An 18,423-nucleotide genomic window follows, 5' to 3' on the forward strand; every position below is an offset into this window, starting at 1 on the left:
GAATTCTCCACCTCCACCTGTTTTTGCTACAAAGATATCACATTTTAAATGCCATTTTCCATCCTTTAGTCACTGCTGTTCCTGCAGGAAACCTTCACCTCCACCTGAACCTGGAGTTTCCTGCTCAGTTTTCCAGGACACCTGAGCAGATCCAGCTCAGAGCTGCTGTTCCCACCAGGGGAACCTGCAGGAACCCCCAGAGCACAGCCTGGGCTTCTCCAGGATCTTGAATTTCAGCAGTGAAAATTCTCATTCCAGGAGATGACAGAGTCACCCCTGGGACTGAAAGAAAAAACACAGATTTCTGTCTTCCCATCTCATCTCCTTACTAAGAATTCTGACTTTTTTTGCTATAAAGACACCACGTTTTAAATACCATTTTCCGTGCTTTAGTTACTCCTGTTCCTGCAGGAATTCTCCACCTCCACCTGTTTTCACCATACAGAAACAACATTTTAAATGCCATTTCCCATCCTTTAGTCACTGCTGCTCCTGCAGGAGGTTTCCACCTCCACCTGAAGTTTCCTGCTCAGTTTTCCAGGACACCTGAGCAGATCCTGCTCAGAGCTGCTGTGCCCATCAGGAGAAGCTGCAGGGACAGCCCGGGCTGCTCCAGGATCTCTCCTCTCTCTCTCCAGGCTGCCCAGGACACTTTCCCCGGCAGGTTCATCCATTATACACAACTCCAGCCTCGGAGAGGACAGAGGAGATGAGCCCTGGCTGCTGTTTAAAGCGAAGAACAGAGGGGGAGGCTCTTTGGGGACTCTCATCATCATTACCTGCTCAATTAGTGCTGTTGGAATGAGAGCCTGGCACCAGGAGCTGCCTGTCCTGCTGCTCCCTCCACCAGGGGAATTCTTCCCGGTTTATTTTTAATTCTGCCTCATAATCAGGCTCTAATTTTATGCATATTGGCTCAGGATATTTTTTCCCTTTTTCTTGTGCATTGTCAGTCTGCTTGTCACATCCTTGCTGAAGGGGATTCCTCACTTTAGGTCCTTCTCTTGCTGGGGGAGCGTGGCCTCTTTTGCTTGAGGATGATCAGCTCTGACAGTGCTGACACAGAAAAAATAAACCCCAGAATGATTTCAGACCATGAGCAGGGATGTTTCCTCCAGAGCAGGAACACAGAGCTGCTCCTGCCCTTTTCTCCCAGAGCCCAGGCCCAGCTAAACCCCTGAACTCAGCTCCTTCTCCTCTCCTGACTCTGTTTTACACCACAACAACAACACAGACTCTGAGATTCAGGAGGCTGAAAATGACTCCTTTATTTCTGGGCTGTGTCTCCCTTTTATCCCATTTCACACAGACCAATTGGATTGGTGACACAAAGACAAACCTCTTCACTCCCATTGGTCAGAGCAGAGGGACAGCAAGGAGAAGTCCCTCCTGGGGAAAGGAATGAAGAACAAAGGTACAGCTACAAAAACATTTCTCCCGTTTACAGAAAATTCCCTGGGAAAGGAATTTCAGAAAACCAAAACACCTCAGGCTACACCTCACCCAGAGCCATCCCAGAGCCCCTGACAGGCTTGGTGATGAGATGATGGAGTTTTGGGGACCACACACCATGTCCCCTCCATGAATTAAAGCTCTTGGTGTCACAACAAAGCTGGGACATTAAATCAGCCAGGGGAGAAGGGAACTGGATGTGCTCAAAGGCAAGAACATCACAAACCTCCTAAATCTGGGACAATTCACTCTCAGTGCCAGGCAGATCCCAATTCCAGGTAAAGACATCTTTTCTGGGAGAGAGAGTGTTGAGTGAGCTCTGTTCCAATCCCCACACACATACTTCAGAAAAAAAAAATCCCAAAATTTATTTGCTTTTTACTCTTTGGAGTTTTTTCTCCCCTCTGCTCAGCTTTTACAAGATGATCATAAAAAATGAAGCAGCATTTAGAACAACAGCAAGGGGTGGAAGAGCAGCCCTAAATTCCTGCCTGAGTCAGCTCCCTCCTTGCAGGAACTGGGAATTAATTTCAGTTCCATGGGCTGAAGCTGCTCTTGAGCTCCACTTGCTAAACCAGGAGCTTTCAATGTGAAAAGAAGAGAGAAATCCTGAAAGAATCAGAGAATCCCAGAACCCACCAAAGGCTTTAGAATCCCCAAACCCCAGAGAAGACGAGCACACAGAGTTAACAAAGCTCCAGCACTCCCAGCCTGTCTCATCACCACCAAAGCTGCCAGGAGCTGTTTTATTTTATTTATTTATTTTTTTTCCTGGGCAGGCTGGGTTTTCCACGCTGCAGAAAAGGAAAATATTGAGAGGAGAACCCCGAGGGAAGGGACTGGAAGGAAAAGCTGCAGGCAGCAGCAGAGGGATGCTGCACACAGGGACGGGGAGAAGCTCTGAGCCTGCTCTGGCACTGGGGAAGGCAGGTAGGAGTTGCATTGGAAGGAAAAATGTTCCTGCATATCACCTGTACCAAATTTTTATCACGTTACAAAGTGATAAAAAGGGTTTGCATTCTCAGGGTTCTGCTCAGGAAAAGCAAATTTTATTGGGCAAAATTAAAGATATCCTTTAGCCCAGCACAGCCTCCCTTAGGTGATGGTAAAATGGGTGTGAAAGCACAAAAGTAAACCACTCATGGCAAATAATTCAGTTTTTTTAAATTTACTTATCACTGAGGTGGGGTGGAACATGCCCTGCATCATCATAACCCCTAAAACCAAAGAGGTTGTGTTTTATCAGAGCATTGGTGCCTGTGAACAGAGAGCAGCATCCAGCAGTGCTCAGAAAACCACAAACGAGGCAGGAAAATGTCAATATTGCCCAACTGGCTGGTTAAAACCATTCCACATGCATGAATAACCAGCTTTTGTCATTAGCTTTGTTTTACCCCCTTGCATGTTTTTGTGGGTTTTTTTTTTTTTTTTTAAGGTTTGTCAGGAGGAAGGGCAGGAAGTAAAGAATTAATTGAAGCTGGATATCTTAATTTCTATATTCCAGCTTTTCTGCAGGAATTTATGCTCTGGGATGACACAGAGAGGTCCTAACCACGTCTCTGGCTTCTTTGGACAGGGACAAAATCAGATTTAAATCTGGTTAAAACTTTGGATTTGGAGGCTGCAGGGTTTTAAGGAACAGGGGCAAACAGGCAAAGAAAGAAATCTCTGCCTCAGAGCGCTTAAATCCAGAAAAATATCAATATTAAAAAAAATTCATAATCAATATATCCTGAAAAACTATCACTATGTAAAAAAAAAAACTATCAGTGTATCCAGAAAAGATACCAATTTATCCAGAAGAATATCAATATGTCCAGAAAATATATCAATGTTTCCATAAAAATTATCAGTGTATCCAGAGAGATATCAGTATGTTCAGAAAAAAATCAATATACCCAGAAAAATATCAATATGTCCAGAAAGAAATTTTAATATATTCAGAAAAGATTATCAATCTATGCGGAAAAATATCAATATACCTAGAAAATATCAATATATTCCAGATAAATATCACCCTAAACCCTTCTGCCTGGTGCAATTCCTCTATTCACATCCTGGTTTTGGCCTCTCTTGTGGAGGGAATGGAGAGAGGAGGATTCCTGTGACAACCCCTGCAGTTTTCACCACATTTGGAGTTTTCCTAACGAGGACACATTCCTCGCTGCACAATGGAAGCAGCACTGCCTGGGGCACTGCTCTATAGGAAAAATGGGAATAAAGTCATTAGAGGGGGAAGCCTGGTGGGATTCTGCAGCCCAGGAGCTGGGAGTCTCCTCCCAGCAGGTCACACTGGGCTGAGTGAGCTGAAAGCTACAGAATTACAGAATTCAGAGTTCACAGAATCCCCAGGTTGGGAGAGACCTCCAAGATCATCAAGTCCAACCCAACCTTGACACCTCAACCAAACCCTGGCACATCCAGTCTGTCCTTAAACACACCCAGGGATGGGGACTCCACCACTCCTTGGGCAGATCATCCCAGTATTTAATAACTTTATTTTTTTTAAAAAAAACTTTTCCATAATATCCAACCTACATTTCCCTTGATGCAGCTTGAATCTGTGTCCTCTGGTTCTGTCAGTGGTGCCTGGAGGAACAGACCAACCCCAGCTGTCTCCAACCACCACCTTTCAGGATGTGGCTTTTGTTGGCTCCAGGCCTGGCCTCGGGCTGAGAGGGAAGGAGCTGACAAAGGCAGAAAAGCCAGGATGGGTTTGGCACAGCATGGGAAGGTTCTTTCTCCATTAAATCAGGAGGAAGAGACTGGCCTGGGCTCTGCAGCCCCATTTCTGCAGCAATTTCTGAGCACACCGAGCTCAGGAGTGTGAAAAACGGTTGTTTGCTTTCTTAGAAAAAATTATAAGTTTAATAAAACATAAAAATAGACAATTGGGAGACAGAAAAGCGGAAGTTTCTCAGCCAGGGGTGCCTGGCATAAATCCAGCCAGCAGCACCTTCACCCTGTCACATTTCTGTGTTTTAAGGATCTCTGTGTCACATATTCAATAGACCCCAATGTGTGATTCAAAAATTCTTTTTGGGTTTGATCCCTTTCAATTCCCCCCAGTCATTTTATCTGTGGGTGGCTCCATTTCATCTGGTGACAGGGGGTCATAAATTCTCCTCCTGAGGATTTTGGTTCTCTCCATTTGGATAAGAAACAGAAATTCAGCAGCCTTTATACAGGAACACAAGGTGACCCTCCAGACCTTCTGGTTTGGTCAGTTTAGATCTTACAAAGAGAAATAAACCCAGTTTTTAAACTTTTTTTACTATGTCGCAATCAGAAAATATCATTTATCACCTTTCTAAACTCTATTAATAACAGTACAATTATACCTATAGTATTAATCTTAATTTTTGTGAGAAGCCAACTTTATAATGTGCATTTCTGACAGGAGGGAAAGGTTGGCACGGGCTGAGTGCTCTCCCTCTGTCAAACCTGGAATTTTCAGTTCCCAGTGAACCCTCAAAACTTGGGATGATTAAAGGACACTTCCTTTGATGTGACCCAGGTGTCCCCACACTCACAAATTCCAGAGTGCTCATCCTTTATGTCACTGGGAATGGAGACACTCAAAACTTTAAAATAAAGCCTGAATCACTAAATTGTGAATCATTGGCAAAATCCAGGCTGGAACCTCAACATCCTGAATGCCTCTTTGACCAGAAGACACTCAACCATTGCTTCAAATCCCTCTTTGAATAGAAAGAAAAAAAAAAAAAAAAAAAAAATCCTGGCATTTGTTAACACAAAAGCTCTGCTTTGTCTGACTAAAAATTCCCTTTGTCTCCCAGCAAGGGCTTGAAACAATGGGAAGAAGAGAGGTTTTGCCCAGAGCAGAGACCACAGACAGAGCTGTGCTGTGAGAACATCTCCACCACCCTGGGTGGACGTTATAAAAAATTATATATATATATATATATATATATATAAAAAATAGATAATGTAATTCTATATATAATTTTTATATAAATAATAATGTAAAAATATAATATAGAAATATAAGAAGATAACATATAAAAATAATATTTTATATATATATAATATTTCTACTTTAAAAGTAAAATGTTTTCAGTCACCACATAAAGTTAAATTCCATTTCCTGCTGTTTTGGAAATGTCCAAGCCCAGCATTAAATTAACTCAGGTCCTTCAAATCTGGCTCTAAGCTGCACACCAGGTTTGCTGCTCATCCTTGTCTCACTCAGGCTCCTCTAGCAGATTTTTTGTGTCCCTGGGCCAAATGCTTCACCAAATCCTATGTTTGGTGTCCCTGGAAGCCTCTCAAGCTCCCCCAGGAGATTTTTTGCATCCCTGGGCCAAACACTTGTCCTGGGTTGCAGTGTAGGATGTACACAAAGTATTTATTCCATCCCCATCCCCATGAGCTGCTGGAACCAGGTGGGGCAGTGTTTTCCCAGGCCCCTCCTTTGGGCTCTTCTGCTCATGGCCCATCAATGCCTTGCCCAGGACTCACAGGGAACTCCCTCCAGGAGCTCTCTCTGTTTAATGGGCCATCAAGGAGCCACTGCACGACTCCTCATCCCATTGGGAGATGCTCCCAATGCCCAGGGGGAGGAGCCAAGCATTCCCACCTGGAGAGAATCTGGGATTTGGGACAGGACAAGCAGCCCTGAGCCACTGGATTCCCAGAGGAGCAGAGCTCCCAGACCTTTCTGTGGGATCACTGCTTCAGGAAGAGCCCCTCACCTGGACTGCTCCCCCCACCCTGCTCAGGGTGTGTTCTGACTCTGGCAGTGCTCCTTTGTATTATTGCATTGATTTTATTTTATTTTTACCTTTTTCCCTTTCTTCTTATTAAATTGTATTTCTGACTTGGAGCCTCTCACTCGTTTTGCTTTCAAACCACAATAACACTGCACAAAATCCTGTGTTTGGAGTCCCTGGAAGCCCCTCAAGCTCTCCCAGCAGATCCCTGTGTCCCATTTGGAGCTCTGGCTCCCCAGGAGCAGCCCCTGTATCTCAGGAGGGGCTCCAAATCCAGCTCTGCACCTCTCCCTGCACAGCTCTGAGAAAAGCTGCTTTGTTCAGGAAAAAAGGGGAAAAAAAGAAAAAAAAAAAAAAAAAAAGCTCCCTGATGTTGGAGAACGTGGCTCCTTTTTTCCTCTTGTCCCTGGAATTGTGATTGGAAATAATTGGAAGTGTCACTGGAAGTAATCAGAAGTGACAGTCCCTGGGCTACGAGGCTTTCGCTCCCAGTCTAACGATCCCCCCGCAAAACAAAACCTAAATTTAAACAATGAAGTCATAAAGTGATTTGCCTTCAAGGTTGAAAACCCTGCAATATTTTTTTTTTTTTTAAACAATAATAATAATAATAAAAAAAGGAGTGCCTGACTCTGGTTGAGTTCAATATTCCAGGCTTGCTGTGTTAGATGAAAGCACAAAACACACACAAAGACACCCTGTGATTTCTGGCCCTACCTGGCCAATAAAGGTCCATATTTGTATTAAACACTCCTGTGACCTTTCAAATTCTATCAAGTCTTTAAAGGAAAAAACACAGCCTGAGTAATGTGAGCTGTGAGACTCATCCAGCACTCATCTCACATATTCCAAATACTGGAAAACCACCTAATTCTGATGTTTTGCTGAGGCACAAAGGGAATGGAATGGAGTCATTCTTATTTTTTTTTTTTTACATTTTTAAAAAATGCCTCCCAACAGCCCATCCAGGCAGGGGAAGGAATCTGTTCAAAAGACCTCACAGCCACAAAACACTCTGTGTATTTGCCAGACAGAAAAACTCAATTTTCGTTTTTTCTTTTTTGCTTTATGCAGCACAAAGTAATTCAGAGACTCAGATTTCCTTCCTGTGAGGTTTCTCTGAGAGCACAGCAGCACTCCCCACCACGAGTGGAGTTCCTCAGCATAATGGAACAAAAAAAAAGCCTTTAATATGTGATAAATAGTGATAAAAATCACCAGTAATAAGGTATAAGTATCACCATCAATAAGGGATAAAAATCACCATTAATAGACAATAAGTATCACCATTAATATGTGATCAATATCTTACTAGAAAATAAAGAGGAGGAATATCTTACTAGAAAATGAAGAGGAGGAATATCTTACTGGAAAATAAAGAGAAGGAATATCTTACTGGAAAATAAAGAGAAGGAATATATTACTAGAAAATAAAGAGAAGAAATGTCTTACTAGAAAGTAAAGAGAAGGAATATTTTACTAGAAAATAAAAAAGTCTCTCCAGGTGGGAGGTGAGGGATTTCAGTCAGGGTTCAGCTGTGTGTTAATGGCCTGCACGTCACTGCTGTGTCCACATTTGGGGATGTCTCAGGAGGAAAATGGGTTTAAGTGTCCCAGGTGCCCCATCACCTGTGCCTGAGGTTCCTCTTTTCTCAGATGTGCTTTAGGTGTTCTGTGGCCCTGCTGGGGTGAGTCAAAGCTCCCTCTCAGAGCGACCCTTGGCAGCCCAGCCCAGCCCAGCCCAGCCCAGCCCAGCCCAGCCCAGCCCAGCCTTGCCTCTAACCCTGCACGCTCCATTTAGAGCATCCCTCCCCAGCAGAGCAGCGTCACCACCAGCCCCAAATCCTCACTGACCTTTTCCCTGCAGAGGGAATTCCACTGCAGGCACTGAGCTCAACTTCCCACCCAGCCTTGTTTTCCTGCCACAAAAAATGAAAATACAGGCTGGATATCAGGAAGAGGTTTTTTACATAAAGGGAGATAAAGTCCTGGAATAGGGATAAATAGGGATAAAATCTGCCTGGGGAGTGGTGGAGTCCCCATCCCTGGGTGTGTTTAAGGACAGACTGGATGTGGCACTCGGGGCCAGGGTTTAGTTGAGGTGTCAGGGCTGGACTTGATGATTTTGAAGGTCTCTCCCAACCTGGTGATTCTGTGACTGTGAAAATCATGAAGGTCCCCTGGAGGAGACAGGGGCTGGGAATGGGCTGTGATTGATCCTTGTGGGACAGCAAATCTGACACCATGGGACAGGGAAATCCTGAGTCAAACATTTGCTTTTTCAGCTGCCAAATGATTTCCTGGAGAAATGAAAGGAGCAGACGGGGGCAGGATGGGCTTTGTGGGCTCCTCTCACATCCAGCACCTTCGGGCTGCTCTCTCCTCTTTACAACTTGTCCCAAAGAAGAGACAGATCTCATTAAAGGGTCACATAAACAGACCAAGGTACCAGAGTGTGCCTGAGGAGAGCCTGGTGCTCATTCTCCTTTTCTAGGGGTATTTCTGGGGAGAGGGAGCAGCTTTATCCTGGGTTGGTAACTCAGAATCCTGGTGATAACTCAGAATCCTGGTGATAACTCAGAATCCTGGTTGATAACTCAGAGTCCTGGTGATAACTCACCTCCCCTGCACTGTGGGCAAGGAAAATTCAATCCCAGGCTGGCAGAGGTGGCTGTCAGTGCCCTGTCACTGTCCCCAGTGATGCTAAGGAGAGCTCAGAGCCCAGGGGATGCTCAGGGTGGAATTCAGCCTCCTGTCTGGAGACTCCTCACACATTTTCCATTGTTGTTCCTCCTGCCCAGCCGTCCCCTCATCCTCTGAGGTTCCACCCACGGACCTCCCTGACCCGACTTCACCCTTGACTTTTTGCAGGGCTGTTCCTCTAAACCAAACATTGCTAAAAACAGATGAAGACGCAGCTTTGGGGGAAAAGAAAAACAACCCAAAAAAACCCAAGAACCAAAGCAGACCCATTCATCTTTTCAACAAAGCACCACCCCAAGCTCCTCGTGCCCCCAGAGCACACGAGATGTGCTCAATAAAACACATTTAGAGAGAATTAAACACTGGGAATTGTTTAATTAGAAATTTAAAGTGTATTTTGATTAAAATTGTGGGGGAAAAGCACAGAAAGCAGCTCAAAGCCCCTCATTTTATTGGTATTACACACAATTTTTAGTCCAATGTAACAAAGACTTAGACATTTTTTTTTCCAAATCCATTTAGGACTGGCAGAGGGAGTGTTTACATCCCCTTCCAGCTCTGAGAACAAATCCCAGGCTGCAAACCTGCTGAAAACCCCACAAATGTGTGTTTTTCTGCAGGAGAACACAGGGGCTGTTTGCAGTGATCCTGATAAACACCAGGATATTTCCCTGCCACTTGTGCAATGGCATTTCTGGGAAGGAGCTTGTGCTGCTCTTACACAAAATAGCATTTTGAAGTGAAAAAAAAAACAAACTATGATTTTTGTGTGGAGGAGGCAAGGGCAGGGTGGGTACAGAGGCAAAATACCACTTGTTTTGCATGGGAAATTCAGAAAAGTTGCCTTTCCTTTGGTTCTACCTATAAAAATGAATCCTTCCCCACAGTTCTGGCATGTTGCTCTTCCTCATCCTTTTCTCCCTTTTCTTCCTCGTGGTAAAATGGAAAAAAGAAGAAAAAAACCCCACAAAAACACAACAACAACAAAAACAAAAACAAAAACCAAAAAACAAACAAACAAACAAAAAAAAACAACCAAAAAACCCCCCAAAAAACCCCCCAAAAAACCCCCAAAAAACCACAACACAAAAAACACAACAACAACAACAAAAACAACAACAAAAACCACCAAAAAACCAAAAAAAACCCCCAAAACAAAACAAACAAAACCAACCCCCCCTCCACAAAAAAAAAAAAAAAAAGCCCCCAAAAAACTCCAAACTCCAAAATAAACTTTTGTTTTCAGATGTTAAAAAATCCCAACTATTTCATACAAAACAAAGCACCACTGGAGGGAAAAAAAAACCAAAACCAAACCAGGCAATTCATCATTGAGTGTCTCGACAGCAAATATTTGATGCAAACCATCCCTGGCTTTGGAAGGACTCAGGAGGAGTTTTAACCCTGAAATTCTGCCAGAGAAAAACTCAATTATGTCTGACTGCTCTGAATTCCCCCTGGAGCTCCACATGGATCCTCTGCTTTTATTCCCTTTCCCCAGGTATTCCCAGAGCAGAGTTCTGATAAAGACCTGGAATTAAATCCTCTGACAGTCTGGATATTTCCATGTTTTGTTGCCTGCTCTTGGAATTTGAGAGAAATCATCAATTCCACTTTTTTTTTCCTGGGGAGAAAAGTCATTTTTTTTAAGTTAAATACAGCACCAACTCCTTGAATTCTTTCAGGAGTCTGGGACAAAGGGGAGGTGAAATCAAGACACGCAAAACTCCTTTTTCCCAGCTGCTGGTTGGGGTTTTTTAACACCCTTTTTACACTCCTGGTTTTTTTACACCACTCCTGAGTCAAGATTTGGGCTAAATTTTATAAGAAAATAAAGCAAAGCTTTTGTACATCAACCTCCAGCACCAAGGAACAGTCAAAGGCAAGAGGAGAAGCCAAGGAAAAACAGAAAATAGCAAATATATTTTATATTTTAGTTATCTCTGAGAAATTTTGGAAATATCTGGGAAATCAGCAGAAATAAGGATCCATAACATTTGCTTTAGACAACCTGAAAATTGTCTCCTTTGGTTTTTACTCCTGAAAAACCAGCAGGAATTAAGGTCTGGAAGCTTTGTTTAAACAACCTTAAAACTATCTCCTTGGTTTTTTACTCCTGGAAAATCAGCAGGAATAGAGACCCACAAGCTTTGTTCTAAACAAGCTAAAAACTCTCTCCTCTGGTTTTTACTCCTGGAAAATCAGCAGGAATAGAGACCCACCAGCTTTGTTTTAAGCAACCTAAAAACTGTCTCCTTTGGGTTGTTTTTTTTTTTTTTTTTTTTTTTTTTTTTTTTTTTTTTTTTTTCCTACTTCTGGAAAATCGTCAGGAATTAAGATCCACAAGCTTTGTTTGAACAAAACAAAGATTTGTTAAAACAAGGATTTCACAACCTCAAATCTGCCCCCTTTGTTTTCTGGGAAATAAAGGCCCACAAGCTCTTTTTTAAACAGGCTAAAAACCATCTCCTCTGGTTTTTACTCCTGGAAAATCAGCAGGAATTAAAGTCCATGAGCTTTGTTTCAGGCACCCTGAAATGTGTCCTTTGTTTTCTGGGAAATAAAAGCCCACAAGCTCTGTTTGAACAAAACAAAGATTTGTTAAAATGAAGATTTCACAACCTGGAATCTGCCTCCTTTGTTTTCTGGGAAAAAAAGTGTCCACAAACTCTGCTTTAAACAAGTTAAAAACCCTCTCCTTTGGTTTTTATTCCTGGAAAATCAGCAGGAATAGAGACCCTCAAGCTTTGTTTTCAGCACCCTGAAATATCTCCTTTGTTTTCTGGGAAATAAATGTTCACAAACTCTGTTTTCAGCACCCTAAAAACCATCTCCTTTGGTTTTTACTCCTGAAAAATCAGCAGGAATAGAGACCCACAAACTCTGTTTTCAGCACTCTGAAATATCTCATTTGTTTTCTGGGACATAAAGGCCCACAAGCTTTGTTTGAACAAAACAAAGATTTGTTTTAAACGAGGATTTCACAACCTAAAAACTATCTCCTTTGTTTTCTGGGAAATAAATATCCACAAACTCTGTTTTAAGCAACCTAAAAACCATCTCCTTTGGTTTCCACTCCTCCTGTGCATCACCATCCCCTTAAACCCACAACTCCCATCTGAGAGCAGAGACACTTCTTTTAAAAAAAACCCAACAACCCCAGTGGGTTTTGCTATTCTATGGCACAAAATAAAAGCTTTAAGGAGCAGAATGGAAAAGCCAAAGTTTCCAGAGCAGGAACAGGGAGGGTTTTACAGCCCTGGGGCTGTTCAGTGTCTGCATCATCTTGGATTTCCCATCTACCAGTCCATGGGTATCTGGGCAGAGACACTTCTTTTTAAAAAACCCAACAATCCCAATGGGTTTTACTATTCTATGGCACAGAATAAAATATTTAAGAAGCAGGATGGCAAAGCCAGGAGTCCCAGAGCAGGAGCAGGGAGGGTTTTACACCAGAGCTCAGCCTGGGGCTGCTCAGTGTCTGCATCATCCCGGATTTCCCATCTACCAGTCCATGAGTACCTGAGCAGAGACACTTCTTTTAAAAAAACCCAACAACCCCAGTGGGTTTTGCTATTCTATGGCACAAAATAAAAGCTTTAAGGAGCAGAATGGAAAAGCCAAAGTTTCCAGAGCAGGAACAGGGAGGGTTTTACAGCCCTGGGGCTGCTCAGTGTCTGCATCATCCCGGATTTCCCGGTTACCAGCCCGTGGGCACCTGGGCAAATGCCGCCTGTCAGAGGCAATTCCTCACTGCAGCAGCCCCTGCAAGGAGCTGCTCCAGAACCTTTTTTTTCCTGGTGCAGTGAGGCAGGGAGAGGCTGGGTGTGCTCAGAGATGAGATTCCTCAGCCTCAGAGTGTGGGGGGCAAAGCTGGGCAGTGTCAGGGATCTCCATGTCACATCTGGGGCACCAAAAAGTGATGGCTGGGCTGGAACAGAGACTGGGCAGAGCTGGAGAATAAAGTAGATGTTTATTGAAAGGGATTTAGGGTTCACCTTGGGCAGGACAAGAGCCTGGCCAGGGCTACACCCAAGGTGGACCCAAAATGGTCACAAAATGGACCCAAAAATGGACTCAAAAATGGACCCAAAAATGGACCCAAAAATGGACCCAAAATGGTCACGAAATGGATCCAAAATGGACCCCAGAAATGGTCACAAATTGGACCCAAAAATGGACCCCAAAATGGACCTTAATGGTCACAAAATGGATCCAAAATGGACCTAAAAAGGGACCCAAAATGGTCCCAAAAATGGTCCCAAAAATGGTCCCAAAAATGGACCCAAAAATGGACCCAAAAATGGACCTAAAAATGGACCCAAAAATGGCTGACTGGTGAGGAGGTCTCACACTTTTATAAGTTCTGGTCCATTTGCACCTTGGGGTTTAATTGTCCAATCCCAGCTCCAGGTTGTGAGGTCCCATCCTTCTTGTCCCTCCCTCCCTCCACCCTTGTTTGTGCTTTTGGGCTGAGAGTTGTCCTTGGTGTGCAGCAGGAAAAGGGTTTGTTTTGTGTCCCTGCTGTGTGCAGAGCTGAGTGACACTGACTGTGAGCTCAGAACCTGAAATACATCAAAACTCAAAATTTAAGAGGTTCCTCAGGAGAGACTTTTGCTCTCAACCCACCCCAGAATGACACCCCAGCTCTCACAGATCAGATAATCACCAATAAAATTATTATTTTCCTGCACAGGGGTGGGTGAGCCCTGCCAGCCCTGGGAAGGGTCACTGCCCACAGCAGCACATCAGGAAGGTGGGTCAGTGACTGGGGCTGGCACATCCCCTGCTCTGATCCCCAAATCCTGCAGTTCCTGCAGGGCAGAGCACTCACACCAGCCAAAAACTAAGGAAAAACCACATTAAACCAGTCCACAGAAATAATCACCCCTGCAAACTGTTTTGACCACGAGAAAATCAGTTTTTTTCCTTGAAAGGGTCACCAAAAACATTCATGATTTACCTGGACTGGGGGAAAAGCAGAGATTTCCCACCCTATAAAACTTAAACCAATTCAGGAAGACATTTCAATAAAACCATTGACTACTGCAATGTCTGTTATGGACCTTTTCCACTTAGAAATGAAGAACCCCCTCAAAATTCTGCTTTTCAAGGGTGCAGAGTGTTACAAAGGGAGTTTGTGGCACTGGATTGTCACTCCTCAGCTGGTCACAGTCACCTTCCCCTCTGCACATCCTGCCTCAGCCTCTCCTGCAAAGTGAGCCTGGCCACGCTCAGCAAAGTCTTTCATCTCCTCTTGTTTTAATAAAGTCTCCTCCAAACACTCTGGGCTCCTGTTTCCTGTCTCCTCACAGAGCTGCTCGTGTGCCCCGGAGAGGTAAACAGTGGGAAAGACAGGAATTCTGTATACTGGGATGTTTAATGGTGAAAAGCCAAACCTCCCTCTCAAGGCTTTTCTAAAACCAGGTTTTTTTCGACATTAGTCTTCACTTTATCAGCAAAAAAAAAATAAAATCAGCAAGGTGGTAGTGGCAGTTCTGTAGGTTTTTACTGCAGAAAATCCAGACTTTGGGCAGCAAATTCAACTTCTTGTGTTCAGGAGGATCTTGGGACAGGGAACCACAACATTTCCTCACTTTTCCCTGGACTTGTTTCTGAGCTGGGCAAGGAGCAGAGGGACCAAACCCTCTGCTGGCGGGGCAGGTAAAGCTCAGGGGGACATCAGTGACCCTGCAGGACCAGGCAACAAAACATTCCAGGGTTTGATCTGGGGTTTGGAGACAATTCTCTCCTCACCAGAGCTTGGACAGGAGAGACTGAGAAACCTGAAACTGCAGGTGAGGGCAGAGAGTTTTTATTGGGACATTGCTGTGTCCTGTCACAGTGGAGCTGCTCAGGGTGCATTGATAAAGCCAATTGTGGTTTAGAGATAAAAACAGCAAAGGTAAATTGTTATATTACAGACAAACTCTCCTTTTCTGCAGCAACAGTTTGTTCCTTTCGCTCCAAACCTTCAACATTTTGGAATATTCAGCAGCTGAAGGGGATCAAAGGCTTCAATTCCCATTGTCTCCATCAGCAAGGTGAGCAACCCACCCCTCTGAGCCCTCATTTCCCACAGAGACACCTCTGGAAGGGCTGAGCTGGGCTAACTCTGCTCTCTCCTCTCCTGGAGTCCCTTCAAACCCTCCCCTGTCACAGTGGAGCTGCTCAGGGTGCATTGATAAAGCCAATTGTGGTTCAGAGATAAAAACAGCAAAGGTAAGTTGTTATATTACAGACAAACTCTCCTTTTCTGCAGCAACAGTTTGTTCCTTTCGCTCCAAACCTTCAACATTTTGGAATATTCACTCCAAACCTTCAACATTTTGGAATATCCGGCAGCTGAAGGGGATCAAAGGCTGCAATTCCCATTGTCTCCATCAGCAAGGTGAGCAACCCACCCCTCTGAGCCCCCATTTCCCACAGAGCCACCTCCAGGAGGGCTGAGCAGCCCCTGGGGGAGCTGAGATAACCCAACCCTGCTCTCTCCTCTCCTGGAGTCCCTTCAAACCCTCCCCAGGCCAGGGAGGCAGAAATGGGCAGGGCAGATGTGCAGGACAGATGTGCAGGGCAGGGAGTGAGGGCTGCCTGCACTGCCCAGATCCCCCAGCACATCCCCACTGATAAAACCTTCAACCCCCAGAGCAAAGCCACCCCTCCATTCACCAGCAGCTGGGGAAATGTTGTGTTTGATCACCAAAACTCCCTCTGCAGTCCACATTCCACACCTGGGGGGCTCAAACTGGGCTTTCCCTGGCACAATCCTTCAGAGCTGTTCAGAACCCCCCTGCCCTGCCCAGCTCCTCCTGGGGCAGCAGAGACCAGCCCAGGGTCTGTTCTCACACCTGGAGAAGGCTCCCAGCACACAGGAGGGAATTCCAAAGGCTGGAATGGCCTGGAATCACCAGGCTTTGTGGCTGTCAGCAGGATGGGGTGGGCAGAGGGAGGCACAGCTCAGTGCTCACCCCTGGAGGGGCAGGAGCCTCCTCAGACACCTCAGAGCTGCCAACACCTTCCCCTCCAGCCCTCCAGCTTCCTTCCCTCTCCTTTTCCTCCCTCTTTTTCCATCCTCTGCTCCTTTCCTGCTCAACAAACCCACCTCTTTCTTCTCTTTTCTTTCCTCAGCCCTTCCCTGCCTTCCCCCTTCCCTCATCCCTCCCTCCTGCACTCCAGCACATCTGTTTCTAATCTCAGCCACCCCTGGCAAACAAAAACCCCTTTTCATTTCCAACCTCTGAGCGCCCACTGCCCGAAGATTCAACACAGTTACACAAACCTGACACTCTGCCCCGAGACAAAGGGGTTTTATTCACCTCCTTTTGCCCCAGAGGTGCAAACCCCTCTCCTGTTTATCCCTAAAAATCTCTGCCCTCCTCAAACAAAAAACACACGCTCCCAAATGACTCTGTTTGACCACCACTTTTTAAAAAAATTAATTAAAATAATCAGAGATTTCTGGCTGTCAACCTGCTCATGAATCCACCAGAACTTAAACATCACTGACATTACAGTTTTCTATAAAAGTTTCCTCCTTTTCTCCAACTCACCAGAGCTGAATTTTCCAGCACACGCAGCGGGCTGGTGGAACTTTGACGAAATAAAAGCTGAGCAACGGCAAAAAAAAATAAAATAAAATAAAATAATTAAAAAAAAAATTAAAAAAAAGGCAACCTACCTAAGAAGAGGATTGAAAATGCAGACATTCCGTCTCCCAGCACAAGGGACTGATCCTCCCTTGTCCTTCTCTCCCAAGGAGGGCAGGCAGACCTGCCCAGGGTTCAGGGGAATTCAGCCTCTGGAATGCGCTGGGCGGAATTGCATCCATGTGCCAGAAAAATAACCAACTTCACTCCTTCTTCCCTCCTGCTATTCATCCTCTGCTCCATCTTCCATCCACAGATTATTTTTTTATTATTATTATTATTTTTTGGCTGCAAATTCAGGGCCTTGAGAGGTTTTTTTTTTTTAGAGGCAGCACAGCGAGGATTTCCACATCCACAGAGGCAGCAGGGAACAGTTTTGCCTGTCTGGAGAGGAGAGAAGAGAAGCAAAAAGGAAAAAAAAAAAAACCACACTGAGCTCAACGTTCAGCACATGGCCCCTCCCTGCCTTCAGCTGGGATTTATACTGAACACCAGTTATGGGGGTGAGGTAGAGCTGATTTCCAGGATATTTAGGAGAGAAAACAGAGGATTTCTTCAGTTAAGTTTGGAGGCAGCAAAAAAAAAAAAAAAAAAAAAAATTAAAAAAAAAAAAGAAAAATATGCAGCATAAAAAATAAATCAGATTTGTCGCTCAGGGGTTGGAGGGAGACTCTTGGAAAAAGCTCCTCAGGGGGATAAACACACTCCCCTGGAGGTTTTAGCTTTGGGCTCTTTTCTGCACTGGAAATTGGGGATTTCAGGCTGGCTGGAGCACTCACCCTGCCTCCTCCCTGCTTTTCCTTTTGTGTTTTTAGCAGGGAGAGAAATCCCCAAAACACAGATTTAATTTCAGGTCGTGGCTGTGCTTCACCCATGAAGGGAAAACTCAGCCAAGCAGAAATTGGGGTGTGAGTTTTAACTCCTCCCTAAAGGGCATTTCCAGCCCATCTTCATCTTCACCCTCAGAGGAGCAAATTCTTAAAATTCCTTCAAAAATAAACACCCAACACACTCAGCAGAAGGAGAAAAAAAAAAAATCAGATTTACCCACCTCAGTGCCTTGGAATAGAGAGAACAAATAAATTCTTCCTCTCAGAACAGTTATGAAAGTGGAGGAAAGCAGCAAAGCGTGGGCAAGGCTGCCAGCCTGTGGTTTGGGACATCACACTCAGCTTGCTGATATTTCTCTCCTTTTTCCCTGAGTAACTCCACCCACTCACAATTTCTCTATACTTTCCCCCCTTAAAAAAAAAAAAAAAAAAAAAAAAAAAAAAAAAAAAAAAAAAAAAAAAATTAGGGATAAAAAGCTGTTGTGCCTCTCCAGGAGTGAAAAAAAAACAAACCCTGTGCAGAGGTAGGAGCTGGAATTGGTGATTATTTTGGTCAGAATATTTTAATTTTTTTTATGAAATGCAGAAATATTTATTGAGCCTCCAGTGAGAGGTGCAGCTCTGGGAAGCTCTGAAGGAATTTGATACTTTTGGTGATTATGACAAAGCCCTGTAGGTGTTTATGGGGGGAAAACAAAGAGTCCTGCCAAAATCAAACCCTAGATTTGGATAGATCCAAATCTATAAATACACAAGTACATCTATAAATCTGCAGAGAGAATAAAAGGGATAAAAATCTTCCCTCTGCACCCACTTTCATTGGAGTTTTATTTGCCCCTCCCAGCCTCAGATGGAGACAAGAACAGCATTTGGCTTTTCCTCTCCACAACTGATTTTCTCTCTGTATAAACAGCATTTTTAAAATTAAACAGCATTTTTATCTAAATAGAGGCTGATAATCCCAATCTAACCTGGATTGGGTGAATTATCACATTTCCCACTGAGCAGCTCTGCCCATCCCAAACAGACAAATCCCAGGATTCTTCCAGAATTTTCCCC

The 18,423-nt window shown here is 44.3% G+C and overlaps 1 protein-coding gene across 1 annotated transcript in view; it reads right to left on the reverse strand.

Moving 5' to 3' along the window:
* Positions 1-18,122, reverse strand: part of CLMP (CXADR like cell adhesion molecule) — a 60,246-nt gene extending 42,124 nt beyond the window's left edge. The window contains 3 exon segments of the mRNA XM_083877938.1: positions 16,567-16,610; positions 16,612-16,679; positions 16,683-18,122. Coding sequence (XP_083734064.1) covers positions 16,567-16,610; positions 16,612-16,679; positions 16,683-16,712 — 142 coding nt within the window. The 5' untranslated portion in view covers positions 16,713-18,122.
* Between the last annotated feature and the right edge of the window lie 301 nt (positions 18,123-18,423).

This window comes from Zosterops lateralis, assembly GCF_965231275.1.
Source record: "Zosterops lateralis genome assembly, chromosome: 25".
Classification (NCBI taxonomy): Eukaryota; Metazoa; Chordata; class Aves; order Passeriformes; family Zosteropidae; genus Zosterops; species Zosterops lateralis.